This window comes from Castor canadensis, chromosome 6, assembly GCF_047511655.1.
Source record: "Castor canadensis chromosome 6, mCasCan1.hap1v2, whole genome shotgun sequence".
Lineage (NCBI taxonomy): Eukaryota > Metazoa > Chordata > Mammalia > Rodentia > Castoridae > Castor > Castor canadensis.
This window is the reverse complement of record NC_133391.1, coordinates 11,117,988-11,140,393: the sequence shown is the minus strand read 5'-3', so window position 1 is coordinate 11,140,393 and position 22,406 is coordinate 11,117,988. Positions and strand designations below refer to the sequence as shown.

Genomic DNA, 22,406 nt, shown 5'->3' with positions numbered 1-22,406 from the left:
TCAAGAGGTACCTCCCTCTGTTAAGATAAAGGTCCTTGTGTGTGTGTGTGTGTGTGTGTGTGTCTGTCTGTCTGTCTGTTCTACTTTGGAGGTAAGAAACCCAGAGCCAGAGCTTCTTACCGCCAAGCCTTCTCCCACCCCACCCCACCCCCAGCCACCAAAGGACAAAGCTGCCTGGAAAGCTAGTGTCAATGTCACCTTTGGTCACATCATTAGAAGCAGTATTTCCAGAACAAAGGAGAGACCGGTCCTGTGGGCCTCGATCTGGGTGAGACCCTCACCCGAATGTTGGTTTTGGAGGACTTAAGCCAGTTCACACGGGAAACCGTACTGGGGTGGGAAGGGAGTGGAATTTGAAGAAGGTCCTATTTTCCATCTCTGCAGGACTTGCCCTGGGGGCAGACCGAGAGTTAGAAGCACCCGTAGTCTGTGACTCCACGACACAGAACCAGGACAATGGGCCTGGGGGGTGTGTTTGACCCGTTTAAACTGAATTTGAAGGAAAAGAATAAATAAAACTAACAGCATGCAAATCGCCACGGTTGGCTGGAGAGTTGCTGAGGAGCGCCAGCAGGGGGCGTGCTCGGGCATCCGCGCGCGGCGGCTGGTGGAAAGGTGGTGCCCAAGCAGTGACCAGGTCCCGAGTCCAAGCCACTGGCCCTTAGAGGCCAGCTAGTCCGGCCTGCAGCCACCCATCTTATGGAAATCCCAGTGTCCAACCCCGTCCATGCCCTGAGATGTGGCCCAAAGTTCCAAGCCCCTCACCTGCCCCCTCTGCAGCCTGAAAGGAAGCGGATTAGAGCCACTGCTGGGCCCTAAATCTCCAGGATTAACTCGCACAGAGATGAGTTTAGCAGGTGGCCAAGAAGTGACCATCCCGCCTCGGATCTGTGTCTGTCCCGCAGGGCCGGCGACAGAAACAAGCGCCTCCGAGACCAGACGCTATGTCCTCCACCGTGAACAACGGAGCTGCCAGCATGCCGTCCCCTCCCGACGCCGCGAACGGCTTCCCGCAGCCCGGCGCCTCTTCCGGGGCCTGGCCGCGGTCGGAGGAGGAGCTGCGCGCCGCCGAGCCGGGCCTGGTGAAGCGCGCGCACCGCGAGATCCTGGACCACGAGCGCAAGCGGCGCGTGGAGCTCAAGTGCATGGAGCTTCAAGAGATGATGGAGGAGCAGGGGTGAGGGGCGTGGCCGAGGGGCGTGAGGGGGCGGGGCTGGGCGTGGTTACGGTAGAGCGAAGTAGGTGGGGTCGAACGTGGCGAGGCTAGGGTGGGCGTGGTCTGGGCGGGGTTCTGACCACTGCACACACCGTCTCAGAATAGAAACAAACAGTAACATTTGCCCCAAAACAAAAACAGGCAAGAAGAGTGGCTAAAGGATGCGTCAGGAGAAGACCAGGGCCTTCAGGAACTGAGGAGAGATTCTGAGAGGGGAGGGAAGGCATTTGAATGGACTCTGGAGGATGAGTAGGAGATTGTCACAGAGAAGAGGGGGTGGGGCAACCCTCAGTCTCTCAGTACATCCGTCAGTCAGTGAAGGCTTAGGGATACCTCCTCCCAATCCCCACATGTAGTGGGGACTGACGCAAAGGCACAGAACTTCCCATTTGAGTACTTTGAAATACAACCTAAGTCCAGCTGTCCTTCAAAACCACACGTTTTGTCCATCTGGCCTCCTGGGCTCCCCAAGAGGCAACCAAGACATGGGCCACCACCTCTGCAGAGCTCAGGGAGACACTGACACTCAGAGACAGCCACTTACTGAAGGCCATTAGGAAGACAGGGACAAGGATGAGTCTGGATCCAGCGATCAGACAGGGCTGCTTGGAGGGAGAAGAAAGGAACATAGGGACCTGGTGCTTACCTCCAACTGGGGACCAGACTGAGGTGAGGAGGCTCCCTGCAGAGAGAGGATGGCCCCATACAAGGATGATAAAGGCAACCAGAAAGGGAGGCATTAGCTGACAGTGAGATCGCTGGATGAGCTGTGGGTTTCGGATGAGGAGGTGGTGGAGAGTCGAGGATCCTCACCAGAAGGAAGCCTGGGACCTTCATGACACCTGAAAACCCTGCTGAGTTCAGACACTTGAGGAGTGAGGGGAATATGGCAGGCAAATGTGTTCAGAGAACAAGAGAGTAGACAGGCAGGGTTCCAGTGGTTCACGCCTGTAATCCTAGCTACTTGGGGCTGATATCAGGAGAATCATGGTTTGAGGCCAGACCAGACAAACAGTTTGAGAGACTCCTATCTCCAAAATAACCAGAGCAAAATGTACTTGAGGTGTGGTTCAAGTAGTAGAGTGCCTGCTTTGCAAGTGTGAAGCCCTGAGTTCAAACCACAGTCCCACCAGAAAAAAAAAAAAAAAAGAGTATGGACAGGGGTCAGGTGCTGATGGTGGTGACTGATGCCTGTAATCCCAGCTACTCAGGAGGCAGAGATCAAGAGGATCGAGGTTTCAAGCCAGCCCAGGCAAATAATTTGAGAGACCTTATCTCAAAAAAAAAAAAAAAGCCAAAAATCACACACAAAAAAAGAGCTGGTGGAGTGGCTCAAGGTGTAGGCCCTGAGTTCAAACCCTAAAACTGCAAAAAAAAAAAGAGGGTGGACAGGTTTTATTAAACCTTTTCCCATCCTGAGCCCTGCTCTCCTCATTCCACCCTTCCTCTTCACTGCACCTTCCCACCCTAGGAGACTGCCACTCTACAGAACCCCATCCTTTCACTAAAACCCCCTAGGACCCCTTTATTTCTGAGTCCAAGCAGAGGGTGGCAGCACTCTTTCATGTCCTTGGTGTTAGATCCCCAACATCAAGGACCCCTGCCTCTCTGGAAGCACCCACTTGGTCTCCAGAGGTTCTGTTGGGGCCTCTTTGCCAACCCAAGATGCTTAGATTGGAATCTCCTCGAAAAGCAGATGCTGGAGTTACTCCCTGCTATCCCCTCCTGGCCTCAGCAGCAGTCTGATCAGTGAGGCACAGCCACTCTGAAACCCGGCCATCCAAGCTTCTTGACAGTCTGATCTTGACCAAGCCTGTTTTCTCCCTCCAGAATTGTTCCGAGGGCCCTAAGGACTAAGGCACAAACAGGGCAGTCCTCACAAAGTACTCCATTAACACTAAGGACCAGCTGGGCATGGAGGCTCATGCCTGTAATCTCAGCTACTCAGAAAGCCTAGGAAAGGAGGATGAGGCCCAAGGCTGGCCCTAGGCAAAAAGGGACCCTATCTGAGAAACTACTAAAGCAAAAAACAGGCTGGGGGCATGGCTCAAGTGACAGAGAATTTGCCTAGCAAGAGTGAAACCTTAGTTCCACTTAGTAAAAACAGTACTAAGCTGACCGCCGGTGGCTCACACCTGTAATCTTAGCTACTCAGAAGGCAGAGATCAGGAGGATCTCTGTTCAAAGCCAGCCCATGCAAATAGTTCAGGAGACCCTATCTTGAAAAAACCCATCACAAAAATAGAGCTGGTGGAGTGGCTGAAGTGATAGAGTGCCTGCCTAGCAAGGGTGGGGCCCTAAATTCAAGCTCCAGTGCTGCCAAAAGAAACAAAAAAGTCCACTAGAGACCATTACTTTTTTGTAAAATCTAGTCATTAATACCCATTTCTAGAAACACTAGTGTGTTGGTATTTATTTTCCAAATCCTTTTGACATTTGACAAATATTCCCACCAATCACAGGAGCGCACACTCTTTGGCCCATTACAAAGCAATTCTTTTTCTTAATATGGATGATGGATGACTAATTCACCATGACTGAAGCTGCACTTGGAGTCACCTCAAGACTCCTGGGCAGCCTCTGCCCTCTGGCTGCCATTGCTGCAGGGGCCAGGGGTGACAGGGTCCCAGCCTTGGTGATAAAATGCTTCCACCCCACCCCCAGATTCCCCACTCATCCCACCCATCTCTGCCATACCCTTTCTTTTGAAGACACAGTGGGGAGACAGTGTGGCTCAGCCCCCAGCTAGAAAAAGGAGCCTTGACCCTTCTCTCTCTGTTCTACTTGCTCATCTGTAAAATGGGAGTAAGGCTGCCACCCCCCTCAGAGGTATGGTGAAGAAAATGACTATACAGAAAGCACTGGGAGCTTGGTGTGATGGTGAATACCTGTGAATCCAGCACTCAGGAGGTTGAGGCTGGAGGTTTGCAAATTTGAGGCCAGGCTAGACCACATGCAGGTCCCAGTCAAAAAACATAAAAAAATTTAAAAAGCAAAGAAATCACAGGCAAAAGTAAACATTTTCCCTTCCAGAGACATTAATTTATTTTTTTGGCAGCACTGGGATTTGAACTCAGAGCCCCATGCTTATTAGGTAGGTGCTCTTACTGCTTGAGCCACTCCCCAGCTCCAGAGACGGTTTGAAGTGTGATGTGCTGACCCCTCACCCCATCCCTGCCTCAGAGAGCGGCCCAGGAAGTCCCTAAAGCCACAATGAATTCGGCAAGTCCTTCCCTCATGGCCTATAGTTGTGAAACAGGAACTGAAGGGGTCAGAAGGCTGGGGGACCATCAGAGCCAGGAGGCTGGCTGAGACATCATTGCCCTCCCTATCCCTTCCCCCCTTGACCTTGATCTTCAGACTTTGGTTATGCCAGCCAGGCCTCCTGGCCTAAAAGTGTCAGGGCAGGGTGGTTTGGGTACAGCCTCTTTCTCCATCTCAGCCTTGGCTTTCTGGAAAAGCAGAGAGAGAGGAGGCCCTGATGACTTCTGAGCTGGTGCCATACAGACATGGCCAGGTCTGGGGTGGAGAAAGGCAAGGAGCCTGGGCCCTCTGTTCCCACTGCTCTCTGAAAAACAAGGCTTAGCCATCGCCACTGACTGAGCATTTACTGGGTACTGGAAGTGTGTAGAGTGCTTCAAGTGCAGCACCTCCCTCACACCTCATGCCAGCCTTGCTGGGAAGGTCACATTCCTGTGTCACAGCCCAAAGCCTTTCCCAGGCCCAAAGCCTTTCCCAAGCAGCTGGGGAAGTGACCCAGCTCTTTGGCCATGTTCACCCCAGCACCACCTAGCTCAGGACCCCACACTGGTGGCCCAGCTAGCCTCTGTCTCCCCCCGAGAGTTCTGTGAATCAGGGGCTAGGCTGTCAAAGGACCTAAGCTGTGTTTGTCTCTGTGATGGTGACAATGACACCCTAAGGAGAAGGTGACATGAGAGCAGTTGCTCAGGGGAAGGCCACTACCCCTTTTTCTGGGCACTGGGACTGCCCAGCTAGCACAAGGCTCTGCACTGCCCAGCAAGCAGCCAGACCAAGGGTCTCCAAGGGAATGTCTGAGACTGTGGCCCAATGGGCGCTGAGGTGGCCAGGATGAGCAGGGCCCAGAGCCTGGGGAAGCTGGGTCAGAAGCCTCAGTATGGGTGGCCTGGGCCCCCATCTCTACCGTATCAGAACCCAGCCATCCCCATGGTGGGCTACACTGGAACCTGTACCTGCAGGATCAGAGGTCAGGAACAACTAAGAAGCAGCTGGCGCTCCTGATCCATTCCCGGGACAAAGCCATCAGTCCTCAAGTCTCCGCCGTTCTTCCTTCTGCATTTTCCCCAGTACCAGGAATTGAACTCAGGGCCTCTAGCTTGCTAGGCAGGCGCTCTACCACTTGAGCCACTCCCTCAGCCCTTTTGCTTTTAGTTTGTTTTTTCAGATAGGTTCTCAAGCTTTTTCCCTGTCTGGCCTCAATCCTCCTACCTCCACCTTCATAGTAGCTGGAATTACAGGTGTGTATGACCAGGTGGTGGTTGGGGGGGGCTGGCTAAAAGTCTATTTCTGGGCTGGTGGAGTGGCTTGAGCAGTAAGAGTGACTGCTTAGCAAGCATGAGGACCTTAGTTCAAACACCAGTGCTGCAAAAAAAAAAAAAAAAAAAATCTATTTCTTCCCCTCCATCTCAGGACCACTTTCCTACTCTGACTCCACTTTCTCCTGTCTGAATCCCAACATCAGCCAACGCCAACCTCCCGAGTCTCTATCCCCCAACTCCACAACCACCAGAGGCAACTTTCCCAAGTGAAAACCCCACCTTCAAACTCTCGGCACCGGCTGGGTACCCGTGGCTCACACCTGTAATCCCAGCTACTCAGGAGGCAGAGACCAGGACAATACAGGTTGGAGGAAAGCCTCAGCAAATAGTTCTAAATACCCAACACAAAAAAGGGATGGCACAGTGACTCAAATGGTAGACCACCTGCCTAACAAATGTGAGGCCCTGAATTCAACCCCCAATATGGCCAAAGGGGGAAAAAAATTAAAAACCTTTCCAGTGCCACTCCATCACCAGCCACTCAATTATCAAAAAAATCTTTGGACTCCACAATGTGACGGCAGGATGCCAGGTACTGGGAACACCATAGCTAACCAAATAGACAAGGCCCCTGCCCTCAGGGAACTTGGAGCCAGCTCAGGATACAGACAAGCCAACAGATAATTACTAGAACACAAACCACCTGCCAGGATCCAGGAGGAGCAGGTTGCTATGGAAACACAAAGGTTGGCACTGAACCTGCTGTGGGGGGTATATAGTCTGCTGTCAACATCCAATAGTGCAGTCTTTGTGCTTTAGCCATGATTTTTCCCCACAGGGGAAACCTAGACATCATTTATGAGTCAAAGGATGTGTTTGGGTTTTTTAAGGCTTTTGAAAAGAATTGCCAAATGCCTCTCTTATGAATGTTTGATGAAGGAGTGGAGGAAAAGAGGAACAAGGAGAAGAGATGAGGTCCTCAAGAAGGAATGGCATACCATTTTCATGGATAGGCAGAGTGGGGAGGGCTGAGCCTGTTGTGGGTGGCAAGCAAGTGGCAGAGATGAGATAGGACCCCCTTCCTGTTCCTATACTGGTGCCATGTGCCATGTCTTCTGTCCAGGACAATGCATCACCTACAGCCCCAGCAGGACATAACCCAAGATTCATTCAGTCCATAGCAGTGGGCACCGGCTGTATTAGGGGAAAACGCTGCATGTACAAAGTCCCTTAAGGGGCCAGAGAGGAGACGCTGGAGGAGCTGGGAGGTCAGTTAGAGGGCATTACAACAGGCACCCAGGCACAGTGACCAGGGTGAGGAGTAGATAACTCTGTGCCTTGGTCCCTAGCCGGAGACTGGGCTCGGGGAGGGAGAGACAGTGTGGAGAAGTAAGGAGCTCCTATCTGAAGTGCAGAGCCAATGACACAGAAAAACAATGAATGAACCACTGGATCCCTGGGCAAGCCAATTGATGACCTTGACCTTGAGAGGCAGAAGTGGCCTGAGGAACTTCCAAGGCTATCATGAGGACCAGACATTAACAAGGCCAGGAAAGGAGAAAGGCATGACTGTTTCAAAACTAAGGTTCTCACTTCTCCCAAAAAAAACGTCTCAAGAGAGTGACTACAGCTTAGATACAGGTAACAGCCCCCCTCGGAGTGGATGACAGCAAGCAGGACAGGGACAGCCACACCTATGTCCTTTCTCCCCACCTCTGGGAACAAGTCTTCCTTTTAAAACTTTCTTTTGGTGGTACTGAGAATTGAACTCAGGACTTTGCACTTGCTAGGCAGGTGCTCTACTGCTTAAGCCACACCTACAGACCCTTTTGCTCTGGTTATTTTGGAAGTAAGGTCTCACTTTTTGTCCCATCTAGCCGAAAACCACAATCCTTACCATCTCAGCTTCCCATGTAGCTAGGAATGACAGGTGTGTACCACTACACCCAGACATTGGTTGAGAAGAGGATCTCACTAACTCCCTCCCCACCCCCCACCCCACCCCCCACCCCCGGCCTCCAACCATGATCCTCCCAATCTCAATCTCAGCCTCCCAAGTAGCTGAGATTACAGGTGTAAGCCACAGGTGCCTGGGTCCCTTTTTTGAGTTTTTATTTTTTTGTTTTTTGTTTTGTTTTGTTTGCTTACCCCAGGCTGGACTGGAACTTGCTATGTAACCCAGGTTGGCCTTGAACTCTTGATTCTCCTGCTTATTTCTTCATCAGTTGGCTTGTTTGGTAGATTGGGTTGGTTGGCTGAACTGGTACAAAAAAAATGGCCAGGCTTTGTGCTTCCTCAGTGCCAAGGGTCTGACTTGGTTCTGTGACCTCTGACAAGTTACAACAAGCTGAAGTGTGCTTTTGTGACCCAGGGCTGGGGGGACTGGTCTAGGCTGTGTAGGGGCAGGTAGAAGATTTGAAACCAGAATAGCAGCCCTTACAATCCCTGTGCCCTGCAGGTACTCAGAGGAGGAGATCCGGCAGAAGGTGGGGACCTTCCGGCAGATGCTGATGGAGAAAGAGGGAGTGCTCACCAGGGAGGACCGGTCTGGGGCCCACGTGTGAGTGTTCACTTGGGTAGGGGCAGGGGAGGGGTGCAGACTCAGCTGGGAACTACAGGGGCCCCATCAGGTGCTCAGGGCTGGGGTGAAGGAGAGGAGGGTGTGGGCTTTGCCCACAGGAAGCTGTAGCCTGGCCCAGGGCTCAGGCAGGGGCACCTGAGCCTTACCAAGGGCCTCCTGCTGCCATCCAGGCTGTCTGTGGCTCACCAGTGGGAGGGGTGAGGAAGACAGTCTAGAACTTAGCTCAGGGAATCCTGTAATGCAAACCAGGAAACTTCAGAAATGTTCTGACCCCAACGTTGTCACTGGCTGTTGTGACCCCAGGCAAGCTGCCCTGGGCCCTAGTCATTCCCACCTGTAAGATGGGTTCCAGAGTGAGCATGTGCTGTGGAAGATAGAAACTCATCCACACCTGGGGCTGGGCTACTGGAAGAGAGAGAGACAGAGAGAGAGAGAGAGGAGAGCGCGAGAGGAGAGTGCTCCAGGCACTGGTGGCTCACGCCTGTAATCCTAGCTACTCAGGAGGCAGAGGAGGATCGCTGTTCGAAGCCAACCTGGGCAAATAGTTCACAAGACCCTATCTTGAAAAACCCTTCACAAAAAAGGGCTGGTCGGAGTGGCTCAAGGTGAAAGCCCTGAGTTCAAACCTCAAAGGGAGAGGGAGAGGGAGAGGGAGAGGGCTGGGCACCTGGGACTCATGCCTGTTACTCCTAGCTTATCAGGCAATTTGAAGCCAACCCAGGGAAATACTTCTTGAAAAAACCCAACACAAAAATAGGGCTGGTAGAGTGGGCTCAGTGGTAGAGTGCCTGCCTAGCAAGTGTGAAGCTCTTTTTTATGTGAAGGGTTTTTTCAAGATAGGGTCTGTCCAACTATGTGCCCGAGCTGGCTTCTAACCTCGGTCCTCCTGCTCTCTGCCTCCTGAGTAGCTGGGATTATAGGCGTGGCCACTGACACCTACCCTTGAGAATAATAATGATGGTCCCCATGTCACAGGCTTGTTCTGAGCACTTGCTGATTAAATGAGAGAAATACATATAAAGTGCTTAGAATGTCACCTGGCACCTGGGTCAGTAATTACCATAATGGGTGCCGCATCACATCCTTGCTCAGCACTGTGAGGCTCTACAGGAGAGACCAGGCCTCCTTCGTCACCATCCCTACCCCAATCGGAGGCCCGTCACAGGTCTGGTTGAATAGATGAGCAGGAGGACAGACCCCTTGCCTGGAATCCCCTCTCCTTCTGGGCTCATTAATCTGTCAATTGTTGATTATGCTCCTAAGGGGAAGCAGAACCAGCTAATTAGCAAAAGTGCTGGCCTAAGGAAGTGTGTGTGACAGGCAGGGACTTCTGTCACGGTAGGGGATCCAGTATGTGTCTTCACCAGGCTCTGTGTCCTCCCACCTCAATATGTCTTTGTCCTCTACAGCAGACTGTCCGCATCTACTTTGGTCAACAATTTGAGACTTGTTGTCACAGTGGGATGACACCTTCCCTGCCCATTCCACAGACATGACCAGGTAGCAGTCATGAACTCCAGAGCATAAAGTGCTAAACAGATCTAGAACTCAGCCACAGGGCATCTTTAAAGTAGGGAACGGGGCTGGGGTGTGGCTCACTAGTACAACACTTAACTAGCATTTCAGAGGCCCTATGTACCATTCCCAGCACCACAAAAAGTAAAAACTAAAAAAATTAAAAATTAAAAAAATAAGCTGGTGGCTCACGCCTATAATCCCAGCTACTCAGGAGGCAGAGATCAGGAGGATCAAGATTTGAAGCCAGCCTGGGCAAATAACTTGAGAGATCCTATCTTGAAAAAAACACCATCATGAAAATGGGTCGGTGGAGTAGCTGAAGGTGTAGGCCCTAAATTCAAACTCCAGTACCACCACCAAAAAAAAAATAATAATAATTAAAAAATAAAGTGGAGAAAGGATGCCTGGGCTGAAAGTCCTAACTCTGGCTAAGGTCTATGGGGGAACAAGGATTCTAAGTCAGTGGCATGGCCAAACTTAATCTTTGTTCAAAGGCACCAGTGCTATAGGGGCTGGGCTTTTCCTTCTCTGGGCCTCACTTTCCCCACCTGGAAAATGGAAGGCAGCTTCTCTAAGTCAGGAAGTGGCAAGGACTGGGTTTATGAACTGCAAAGTGCCATTAAGACGTTAGAAAGCATAGTTCTTAGTGATGCTATCATCTAGGAGAAGTGAGCCTAGGAGACCCCAGGCTCTAGTCCTGGGAAACCACCCCCATCCCACTGCCAAAGCAGATGCAGTGATACTATAAGCACAAAGCCAGCAAAGGCAGGTGGGGATGTGACTCAGTGGTAAACCACTTAGCATCTGTGAGGTCCTGGGTTCAATGCCCAGCACTGCAAGGTGGGGGGAAGGCGAACAGAGACAGAGAGAGACAGAGAACAAAAGAGGCCTCAGTCCAAGTCTATTTCTGTCCCTAGAATTCCCAGGACAAGTCTTATCAGAAGATTCTGAGACTTGTGTCTCCCTCTAAACCTGCCTGCTACCAGCACCCTATTCCATTTCAATGCTCCCAGCAGGAAACATCCCAACTGACTCTCCGGGAGAGTAAGAGACACCAGCTGAACCTGGGGAGGTTTGGGTAAAAGAGGGTGGGGAGTTCTGTCTGAGACCAAAAAAAAGGGAGGAAAGATGTCCCTGGGGTTGCAGCCAGAAGAACAAGGAGGGCACCAAGGAGGAAGCAAGAGTGCCAGAGAGGGAGGGGATCCACGAGGGAGGAGATTCAGCTGAGGCACAACTCAGTGGCCAACCCAGCAGAGAAGTCAGAAGGGCAGATGGAGACTAGGGCATGGCAGAAGGGATAGAGAGCTTGTCTAGCATAGTGAGGGCCTGGAACAGAGGGAGGGAGGGGGGAAAGGAAAGAGGGAGGGAGGGAGGGAAAAGGAAGGAACTGGAGGAAGGGAGGGAGGAAGGAAGAAAGAAGGAACGGAGGAAGGAAGGGAGGAAAGGAAAAGGAGGGAGGGAGGGAAGTGAGGAAAGGAAGGAAGGGCACTTCTAGAAGGCCAGAATGGCTATTTTACTTTATAAATAACCTTCATCCTTTTCCAACTGACACTCCCCCCCCCCACCTCTGGCTCACCCACACCCTATCTGTGCTGTCCTTACAAGCTACTGTTTTGCTAAGGACTGTATTTTATGTGTCAGGCATTCGTGTGACTAAAGAGCTAGCTGTGTGTGGGGGGCAATAGGCTCTGGGAGGATGGGGGGCTGGACATGTCAGCAGAGGGAGTTGGAGATTCAGGGACAGGAGGGAAAAGCACACAAACTTCAGAAAGAAAAGTGTGGGGAAGAGCAGAGAGGTTTGAATGAAGGATGAGGGAGTGTTTGCCTCTGAGGGGGCAGGAGATGACATGAGTCTCTTCGCCCAGAAAAACCTCCCTAGTACTGTGTGACTCTAGTCAGAGCCATCCTGGTGCTCAGGAACTGGATGACATCGTTGAGATTGATCACAAGGCTAGCTCACCCTGTCATAGTTGTGTTACAACCTTTTTCTTTTAATGCAAAGTCAAATCAGTTTCCTATTACAGATTAGTAAATGCCCTGCTGGACATTTATCGCTGAAAACAAATTTTTTTTGGTAGTGCTAGAGCTCAAACCCAGGACCTTACCTACATCCCAGCCCTTGGTTTTTTGAGACACAGTCTTACTATGTAGCTCAAACTGACCTTGAACTCCCAATGTAGCCCACACTGGCCTAGAACTCATGATTCTCCTACGTCCAACTCCTGAGTGCTAGGATTACAGGCATGCACCACCACACCTGGCTTAAAACTCATCTTTTCCCCCATAACTGTGACCTGCCTCCCTTTGCTGACTCTTTTCTCCCCAGAAAAGGTGGTGGTGGTATTGTGAGTGCCAACAGAGGCCACCTGACTCATAACATCTACCAGATGTGGGATGACAGTCATGGCCAGTCATGCCATAGCTTCACAGAAAATCTTATTTAGTCCTCTGCTCAAAGCTGGGATATTCTTGCCTCAAGGCTTGGCTCACTTGGTCATGCCTGGATGCAAACCTGTCTGTGTGAATCCACAGCTGGTGGCCTTCCAAGCCCTGGCCTCTCTCCTCCTCACAGGGAAAGGCAAGACTGGTGCCAGTCCCCAGGAGCGAGGAGGGTACTGCTGAAGCCAAGGCACCTTCTGGGCCAGCATGGATGACAATAGAAGATGGGCACCCTGGAGCCCATTACCCTACAGCCAGGCCTCTGGAAGGTCACTTCTAGGCTTGTAAAACAAAGGAAGCTACCCAAGCACCTAATTCTCCCAACAGCTCTAACAGTTCTCTCTCAACTTGATCCTGATGGCACTTTTTTTTCTTTCTTTTGTTTTTGGCAGCAAAGGGGTTTGAACCCAGGGCCTCGATGCAGGCACTCTTACTGCTTGAGCCACTCCACCAGTCTTTTTTTTTTTTTTTTTTTGCAGTGCTGGGGTTTGAACTCAGGGTCTATTCCTTGAGTCACTCCACCAGCTCTTTTTTGTGAAGGATTTTTTCAAGATAGGATCTCACAAACTACTGGCCTGGGGTTGGCTTTGAACTGTGATCCTCCTGATCTCTGCCTCCTGAGTAGCTAGGATTACAGGTATGAGCCACTGGTGCCTGACTCTCTCATCTTGAAAAAGAGGCTCAGAGAGGGACATGATAGGTGTCAGGTCACACAGCAGCTCAGAAGTAATGAGGGCTTGTCTGGGGCTGCTCTTGCTTTAGGCCCAGCTGCCGCTAGGAAAACAAACAAAAACCCCAAACCAAGCAGCACTTTGAGAGAAGAGCACATGGGGACAAACATCTGTGCAGAGGATAGCTAGTAGCTGGGTCAGGAGGTGGCTGGTCCCTGCTGAGTGCAGCGGGGACTTCTGAGATGGATGTGGAGGCTGGAGGCTGCAGAGTCTGAGGCACCCTCCCCCTTCCCGCATCCCCTGCCTCCAGCCGTGATTGATGAAGACAGCGGGTGGCGCGGGAGTTGAGCAGAGGCTGCAGAGGGGAGGGCGGAGGGGTGGGGGGTGAGGAGAGGCTCTGAATATTTCAGAGGCTGAGGCCAGGGCTGGAGAAAAGGAGAGGAAGGGAAGGGGAGGGAAAGGAGAGCTTGGAAAGACACATGTGTGCGGGATAAGGGGGTTTAAAGCCGGGGCGGGGGTAGGGGTGGGGGGGTGGAAGGTTCTTGGAGGCAGTGGGGTTCAGTAGAGAAAGAGGGACTGGCATAGGGCAGTGGGGCTAAGGGACCCAGGGATGGACAGTGGGGCTCAGGAAGGGGCAGGGGTCCAATGAGTAAGTTGGGGGATAAGAAGGGGAATCAGGAAGCAGGCTGCCTGAGAACGGGAGAGCTTAGAAGGGGTGCGCCTGGGTGCCCCGAGGAGGGAGGCTGGGGATCTGCAGGGGCAGCAGCCCAGCTGGGTTACTCGCATCTCGGCCTGTCCCTCCCGGGCTGGGGAACTGTAGATCCCAACACCCCGCGAGTGCGGCGACCCCCACCCCTCCCCAGCTACACCCCGCAGTCTTGGTGGGGTGAATGGTCATTGTCCCTGTCGCCCTCAGCGTGGCAGAGACCCCGCGACCGACCGAGGGCGCCGAGCCGGGCCTGGAGTACGAGCCCTTGGACGACGATGAGGACGACGACGGCCCGGTGGACTGCGACTGCCCGGCCGCCTGCTACCGCGGACACCGGGGGTACAGGTGAGCGGCCGCCGCGGCGGGGGGACGGGAGCGCGGGGCCACCCCCTCACTGCCTCCGCCGCCCCTTCTCGCCCAGGACCAAGCACTGGTCCAGCAGCTCCGCGTCGCCCCCTCCCAAGAAGAAGAAGAAAAAGAAAGGCGGCCACCGGAGAAGCCGGTGAGAGCCAGACAGGGACCTAGGGGGAGGGAGGGTCACTGTCCTTGGACCACAGGGGACACCCATGCTGCACGTGAGCCCCTCCCCACCAACTCTACTAAAGTGCCCTCCTCCATACTTCTCGCTTTCGCTAGGCCCCTCCCTTCATCGGCCCCCCCTCCCGAATGGACACACTGATCAGCCCCAGTGTCCCCTGCCCCTCCCTCGCGCACGGGTCCCACACCCCATGGGAAGAGACCTTCACTGGGTCTCATTTGCTACTCATCTATCTCTATGCACCCCCTTCCCTGTCCTGAATGAGACTCTAAGGCCCCAACTAACCATGTCTACCGTCTGTCCTTCCTCTCTGGCATCTACCTGCAGCAAAAAGAGGAGACTAGAGTCTGAGTGCAGGTCAGTGGTGAAGGTGACAGGTGGTGGGGCTGGGGCCCTGGTGAGGGTGTCTGTGGGAGGCAGAGACTCCAAGACCACCCCCCAAAGCAGGAGGCCATGCCTAGCACCTCAGGGTCTCAACTCTGGATCCAGCCAACCCGCCACTGGAGCCTCTTGCAGTTATAAGCCTGGCTTACAATGCCAAGGGGCTTGGAAAGTTGACCGGGGGACAACACAGGAAGTGCCATCAATTCCCCTTGGGGACCTTGCCAACCCAATCCTTGGGCCTCCAGTCACTCTGTACAATGGGTTATTGGGCCTCATCTTGTGGCCAGGAACCCCTTCCCAGCTTCTGTACCCTGGGTCTCAGTCTTCTTTAGTCATTCCCAGCTGTGCCAGCCAGCTCACTAGAGCCCACCCCTGTGCCCACAGCTGTGGGAGCGCCTCACCCCTGCGTAAGAAGAAAAAGAATGTGAAGAAGCACCGAAGAGACAGGTACTGGCTGCCCCCTTCCTCTCCTGCAGCCTCTTCTCCCTGCCCTGGGCCCAGGACCTGGGCTGTGCCCATCAGTGTCCCCCAGGCCACCCCAGGCAGGCTCAGGAGGGCTCTTTATCACCCTACAGGTCTAATTCTGGGTCCCGGAGGAAGAGACGGCATAGGTAAGTGGGGCTCTGCAGAGTTCATGTACAGAGGCTGGTGGTCCCCTTCGGAAAGGGTTGGGAACTATTTCCCTGAGCCAGGTAGGGAAGGGAGGGGACGAGCTGCAGACCAACAGTTTGCACCCCTTGCCTGCCCAGGAGTCATCCTTGGCCTGGTGACCGCAAGAATTTGCAGACACACAGTGAGTCCAGTGTCCAAGAGGTGTAAGTGCGGAGGTGCCTGCGAAGGCAGAAGCCTCAGCACCCTGAGTTTGCAGGGAAAAGGGTGGGGGAGCTGAAGGACCTCCTTGAGTGATTGAGCTGGGAGCCAGGAAGAGGCTCTAAGCAGGACAGTGACTTATTCAGGACAGGGTGGGGGAGGGGAGCAGAGGAGAAAGGCCCAGACCTAGGTGAGATTGGCCAAGAGAAAGCTGTGGATACACGAAAGTAGAGCCCTCAGCATGGGGGAACAAAAGTTGGGGGCAATCATAAGGTTAGATTCAGAGCTAGACCCCCCCTCCCAGTAGCCCCAAGGAAGAGCAGAGTCCCCAGTCTCTTTTCTGCAGTGGGAATTTGCCTGAAGTCACTCGCTAGGCAGGGGAGGAGACTAAATAAACACCTAATCCTGTCCCTCCAATTTCCCCAATTTCCCATCACCCCTCTGCCCCCCCAGTGCTTATGGGTCACTGAGGACCCCTTACTGCCCCCCAGTGGCCACCATCAGCTTGCACAGACCTTCTGGCCAGCAATCAAAAGTCCTGGAAAGGACCAGCTTCTGGGGGGTGACTCAGTAGCCAGGGTTCTAAAGCCCAAATCTTTGGCCTCATGGGCCTGCCCCAGAGAGCTATAAGGAATGGGATGGCAGCTTGTGGGGCAACCTTAGATAGGGACACAGAAGAATCACTCAAAAGCACAGAGGTAGTGCAGTGGTACACCTCTGTAATCCCAGCTTGGCAGGAGGTGGAGGTAGGAGGAGCTCCTCTGTCAGAGGCTGAAGCCAGCAAGCAAAAGTGCAAGACCCTATCTGAAAAATCAGACTAAAAGCAAAAGGACTAGGGGTCTAGTCTCCACTCAAGTGGTAGAGTGCCTGCCTAGTAAACATGAGACCCTGAGTTCAATCCCTATGCTCCCCCAAAAGCATTTCTTTCCTTCTTTCCTGGTGAGCTGGCCCAGGGCTGGTCACAGCCTGCGTGGAGGAGACACAGGGTACAAATGAGGTGTAGAGGGGCCATCTCACCACAGCAGCTTATCAGGGGGTCTGTCCCAATACTGACACCATAAGCAATGGCAAATCTTTCTGTCCAGCCAGAACTGAGGCTACCAGATCTGGGGAAAAAAACAAAAAAAAACACCCCCACAGGATGTGATGGGCAGGTCCAAGAGGCTCAGGCTTGACAGAGAAACAAATCTCAGGTTGATACCAAAACATAGCTCAGTTCCAAGGACACATTTACCCTGGCTCTGCTCAGGCTTGGTGTTTGCTTCCTGCAGATCTCGTAGCCCCAAGAGCAAAAGAAAAGAAAAGAACAAAGAGAGGAAAAGGTGAGCACCCTCTCTCCCACCGTTTCTCTTCCTCCTCGCCCCCGGCAAACCTAGCCTTCTAGCATCCCAGAATCAGGCACTTAAGAGACAGCTCTCTAACCCAACATGGTGGTGCACACCTCTAATCCCAGCACTCAGGAGGCTGAGGTAGGAGAATTGTGAGTTCCAATAAGACCCTGTCCCATAAAAACAAAAGACACCTTGCTCATTGTGTACAAGAGAAAAATTAAGATCTGGAGAGGAAGCCAGAAGCTATCTGTGAGCCAGTGGCAGAGCTGGAACTAGAACCTGGGCTCCTTGACAAACAGCCCGGAGTGCTTTCTAGCTGGGTCCCTGTGACTCCCATGCCTTCCTCTACCTTCCCCCCACCCCTGACCAGCCACAAGAGAACCAGGTGAGAGATGAGGCCTTTAGAAGTAGAAAAAGAGCCTTTTCCTAGCCCTTCCAGATGAGCAGTGGTACTGCTAAAGGCAGACCAGCTTCACTCAGGTGACTGTTGTAGGGACCATGGTGGGGGTGAAGGTCCCTGTGGGTAGGTCAGGCAACCCCCAGGCCAAGGTGGGCAGAGCTTATGTTCAGGCTGATTCCCCTCCCCCACCCCAGGCCTCACGCACAGTCCCCAGGCCGGAAGTCCCACCGCCACAGCAGCCGCAGTTCCCACAGCCCCTCGCTGTCCTCCCACTACAGTGACTCGGGATCACCCAGCAGGTAGGCTGGGCCCTGAAAGGGCTCAGGTGCGCTCCAGCTCCGCTTTTTCTTTGGGGGTGGGGGTGGGACAAGCAACGAGCACCCCAAGGGCTGGTGGGGAAATGTCAGTTCATCGGTGGGTAGAAACTTCCCAAGACCCTGCCAAGACCCCCGATCCTAAATTGCAAGTGGAGGCAGTACAGGGCTGGCTCGCTGGGGTTGCGTGCTACGTGAAAGGGGGATGCGGGGCTGCTCCTGCGGGGATCTGGGGAGCAGCCAGCTGCAGAGGAGGCGTCCTACGCCGGCTCCCCCATTCCTCCGCCCCCTCCCGCAGGCTGAGCCCCAAGCATCGGGACGACGGGCGGAAGACGGGCAGCCAGCGGTCCAGCGGGAGCCGGTCGCCTTCCCCGTCGGGCGGCAGCGGATGGGGGTCACCCCAGCAGAACGGCGGCAGCAGGCAGCGAAGCGGAGCACACGGGGGCCGCTCGGGCTCGGCGCACAGCCCGGCCGATGTACGTACGCTCGGCTTTGCCGAGGGTTTCCGCGCCGAGCGAGGGGGCGGGGCGATCGCCGGGGGCGGGGCCTCGCTGCGTCACGGGGCGGGGCTGCTTCCTCCCTCCCAGCCAAGTGCCACGCGGGGGGCGTCAGGCGCAGGAGTTGCCAGCCGGGCTCGGTTGCTACGCCCACCTGGGCCTCGTGGCTTGGGCCCCCCCGACTCGTGCTTGGCAAAGCGAAGGCCAGGGTGACCACGGGGCGCTCAGATGGTGCACAGCTGGGGAGGAACCAAGACCTCCCAACTGCCCCAGAGATAATGGAGGGAGAGGGCGTGGACACTGGTAGGGGTCGAAGACAGGAACTGGAGGCAAGAGCGTTCTCTTGGGCGTCATGAGCCTCCTTTTCCCCATCGAGCCCTTGCCCCTTCTCTGAGCCCTTTCCTCCCCCACTTCCTTACCCCTCCCTCTCTCTAGGATCCTACCCTATCTCAGACCCCTGCTGACACTAGCTGTCTCCCCAGAGAATCTGCCCTTTCTCTGCCCACACTTGGACAGGTGTCTCAAACCTCGGCTCCACTTTTCCTGCCAGCATCCCCCACTCCTGGGCAGGGACTTCATACCGACACCGCCCCAAAAACTGTCACTACCCTTGCCCCAGGAGGGACACACTCACCTCGGGACCTGCAGGCAGGATGTCAGGAGCTGGCAGAGGAAACGGGTTTCTCAGTCTTTCCCTGTGCGGAGAGACTAGGACCAGTTGGGGGTTCCAGACCCCTTTTTGTCTCAGAGAGAGGGGGCTGCAGTGCTGGCCGGGGCACTGAGTTGGGCTCCAGAACTTAGAGGGAGGCCTGCAGGTTCTTCTTCAGACCTGCAGACTCCCCAGAAGCCTCAGCCAGGAGGGGGAGAGCTGCCCCTCCCAGGACCTCAGGTCTCAGCAGCAGAACGTGTACGTGTTGGTCAGTTTCATTTTGATTTTTGGCTGTTTCCTTTACTCCCTTTCTTTTCTCAAAATAACCCTTATTCCCACAGCCTCAGAGAGGAAAGTCAGGGGCAACTGGCAAGAGACTCTTGGTCTCAAGGTTTTTATGGAAGGACATTATATCTCCAGACTGTCTCAGCTGGAAAGAGTGCCAGGCTCCTTGGCTAGCTCTGAGGACTGTGGTTGGGCCACCTGGGGAGGATCACACTGATATCCTTAAATCTGTCTTGGGAGTGAGAGAGGACATGGAGAGGTAGCCAATGGCAGCTGTGGCAGGAATTGATCCCCAGGCCCTGGTGGTGATGGGAAAACCCAGAAGAGCAAATGACCACCCTCTACCTGGCTGAGAATAGAGCCCTAAGGGCACAGCACCCCAGACAGCATCTCCTGAGTATCAAATCCTCCTGGGGCCTCCCAAGAGACACAAACACAGGTTCTCTCAAGCCAGGGCTAAATGTAGGTCCTTTCTTATTTTTGGTTCCTTCCCTGGTCGTGGAGGTCTGAGCAACTTCTTCACCCCACCCCTGCAAGGATCCTATGCATGTGCAGACAAAATGGCAAAAGTAACTAGATAGACTGATAGACGTCTGAGAAGCAGATGTGGAGAAGGACCTAGCCATCAGCTTAGGAAAGGGAGTCTCAGTAGCACCTATATTATGTCTCCCTCCCAAAACGGGACTTCATTTTGACATGGCCCTGGGAGTGTTCAGGAAACAGCTCTGATATAACTGTCACAAAGCATGGCTCCAAATTCTATCCCTAACCCTTTACCCCTGGGACCTTCAGCTTCCCAGGTCTCTAACCTGCACTCAGATCCCCTCTTTGCCTGAAAAGACTTTTGAAGGAGTTAAATGAGGCCCATTCTCTTGTATCCAGATAGGTGAGATGTGGAATCAGGGTGTCACAACTTGGCCATTAGCAAAAAAAAAGTTTTTGGGCAAAAGTACTGGGGGTGGATTCTTGGACACTACCTTTAAAAAGAAAAAAAAAAAAAGAGAGAGAGAAACAAATGAAAAAAAAAAAAAAAAGCTCAACTCTTTTTAACCCCGACTATGTTTTCGTTTGCTTTTTAGCCTGGCATTTGAAACGTGGTAATACTGTAATTCCGTTTCTTGTTTAGCTGGCAAGGGAAGAGGCTGGGGATGTTTATGTAATTTTTCCTATTATTTTGTTTTTGTTTGTATTTCTTTTCCTTATTTTTTTCCCTTTTATAATGTACAGAAATGCAAGCTATCTCTCTGGTTTTGTTTTGTTTTTTTTTCTTCTATATCTTCTCTGTTGTAGAATTTTGATTTTGTGTGTGCTACTGTGGGAAGCTTTCAAGTGAACATGTAATCATACACACATCTCTCTATACTTAGTTTTTGTCCTTTGTAATCAGAATTTAAAAGGGAAGAAAACTCTAAAATGACATCCACACCAGCAACTCCTGCTAAGTCACTAGCAGCAACCAGTCCTCTCCTCAAACCTGAGGTACATACTACAACTGTCTTGACTTTCAAATTAACAAAATTGTTGCTTCTCAGTCTATATAGAAACTTGCAAGCAGCTGGGTGCCATGGTACACGCCTGTAATCCTAGCTACTCAGGAGGCAGAGATCTCCTGGATCTCAGTTCAAAGCCAACCCTGGGCAAATAGTTTGAGAGACCCTATCTGGAAAATACTCATCACAAAAAAAAGAGGGCTGGCAGAGTGGCTCAAGGTGAAGGCCCTGAGTTCAAGCCCCGGTACTGCAAAAAAAAAAAAAAGAAAGAAAAAAAGAAAGAAAAGTAAAAGAAATTTGCAAGCAGTTGGGAAATCTAGGGAGGGGAAGATTCTTGTCCTAGCTCACCCAGACAGCTTCTTGGATATCACTGTGACTTCTCAATTCAGTTTAGTACAACATAGCTGAGCATAATGGGGAGAGAGATAGGGCAGCCTGCTCAGCCTCCTCAGTGTCACGTGACCAGCAAAGTTGCACAGCTTTTTAGAGGTAGATGAAAAGTAGACTCCAGTCTCTGACCTCAAGACCCTCCGTAGAGGGGTGGTAAATGGAGAAAACTCATTCCAAGAGAACAAGGATTTAGGAAAAGGAAAAGGCTTCTCTCATCAGCTCCTGCCTTCCCCCTGGAGACCCTCCAGATGTCCCTGAAATGTTTTAAGCTCTCTCAACTCCCTGAGACTAGGGCCTGCCCACACTGAGAGACCAGGGTACAGGTGGATCCCATGCTACCATGTGATCAGTGCTTCAGTGACACAGCCCTGTGGGGGAAAGAAACACACAAAATCTTGCAAAATTCTAGAACACAGAAGATAGAGACAAAAAAAAAAAATCCAAGCAGGGAAACAAATAATGAAGCACAGAGAGAGAAATCCCTGAAGATCTGAGCTACTTCCCCACCCCACCCTTGCAAGAGTCCTACACATGTGCAGACATAATGGCAAAAGTAACTAGATAGACTGCTAATGAGCAAACAGCTGGCCTCCTGTCTCCCAGGGGAGAACCTCACAGCCACTTGTGTGGATGGGCCAGTAACATACTGAGTAGGGACCTCATGAGATAAGTCCTTTTAACCAGTATCACTTGTAACCTTTGCTGGCCTCCCTCCAAGCCCCCACAAGCACGAGCTAGTGCTAGCCTTGTCCTCCTGAAGCCACAAAGGGTGTGCAGTTTGCCTTTCTTAAAAATGGGGCCACCTGCCTTAGCTCCACCTGTTTCTGGCATTAGGAAGGTCAGAGTGGCTCAGTGGTAGAATCCTTGGTGAGAGTGCCAGAAACTTGTGAGCAAAGCCCCTAGGCTTTCTCTGGCCCAAATTCCATCATATAATGGACAGCCTAGGGTAACCCTAGGGGACCAGGGTCTTTCCCACAGAGTGGGGGACAGAACCAGGCTTAAGTCCTGAGACTTGTAGCTCACAGCTCAGAGCTCATCCAGCCACACTAAGGAGGCAGTCAGAGGTACACCCTGGGGACACCACCTTCTCTGCCTCTTCAACTGTTTCCTGTCCCACTCAAAGCAGCTACACAAGTGTAACATCCCTGGCCTGCCCCAGGAAGAAGCAGTGACCATGGCTGCAGCAGTAGAGTCAGAACAGGATGGACAGCTTGACATTTTCTCTAGGATGCTTCTAAGGCAAAACCAGAATGCAAGAAGGATGAATCTTGCTAAAATGATATGGAAGGACTGGAGGTGTGGCCTAAGTGGTAGAGTGCCTGCTTTGCAAGCATGAAGCCCTGAGTTCAAACCCCAGTACTGCCCAAAATAAATAAACAAAAATAAATAAAATGATACAAGAAGTCATGAGGCTGATCTGAGCAGGATTTGCCAGTCAAATTGAACATGTGGTTGCCTTCCCTTTTAAATGCACGGTCCCCCCCCTTCCACACACCCCATCTGTCCACTCTCACTGGCTTTGTTTAAACAGCTTTTGTCTCTTTTCTCTGGGTCCACCTGTCTTCCTGCCTCTCTGTGTCTGTTTCCTTTTGTTATAGTTTCTGTTTTTCTATTTCCTCACTCTTTCTCTCTGTGTCTTGGTCTTTGTCTCTCTGTGTGTCTGTCTG

At 52.6% G+C, this 22,406-nt stretch overlaps 1 protein-coding gene across 2 annotated transcripts in view; it reads left to right on the top strand.

The window, feature by feature from the left end:
* Positions 1 to 22,406, top strand: part of Srrm3 (serine/arginine repetitive matrix 3) — a 54,184-nt gene that overhangs the window by 20,357 nt on the left and 11,421 nt on the right. For both annotated transcript variants that reach the window (XM_074075695.1, XM_074075696.1), the window contains exons 2-11: positions 906 to 1,177; positions 8,192 to 8,293; positions 13,859 to 13,996; positions 14,073 to 14,153; positions 14,517 to 14,546; positions 14,958 to 15,020; positions 15,149 to 15,184; positions 16,655 to 16,705; positions 17,309 to 17,413; positions 17,727 to 17,904. In XM_074075695.1, coding sequence (XP_073931796.1) covers positions 945 to 1,177; positions 8,192 to 8,293; positions 13,859 to 13,996; positions 14,073 to 14,153; positions 14,517 to 14,546; positions 14,958 to 15,020; positions 15,149 to 15,184; positions 16,655 to 16,705; positions 17,309 to 17,413; positions 17,727 to 17,904 — 1,017 coding nt within the window. In that variant the 5' untranslated portion in view covers positions 906 to 944. The remainder of the gene's footprint in view (positions 1 to 905; positions 1,178 to 8,191; positions 8,294 to 13,858; positions 13,997 to 14,072; positions 14,154 to 14,516; positions 14,547 to 14,957; positions 15,021 to 15,148; positions 15,185 to 16,654; positions 16,706 to 17,308; positions 17,414 to 17,726; positions 17,905 to 22,406) is intronic.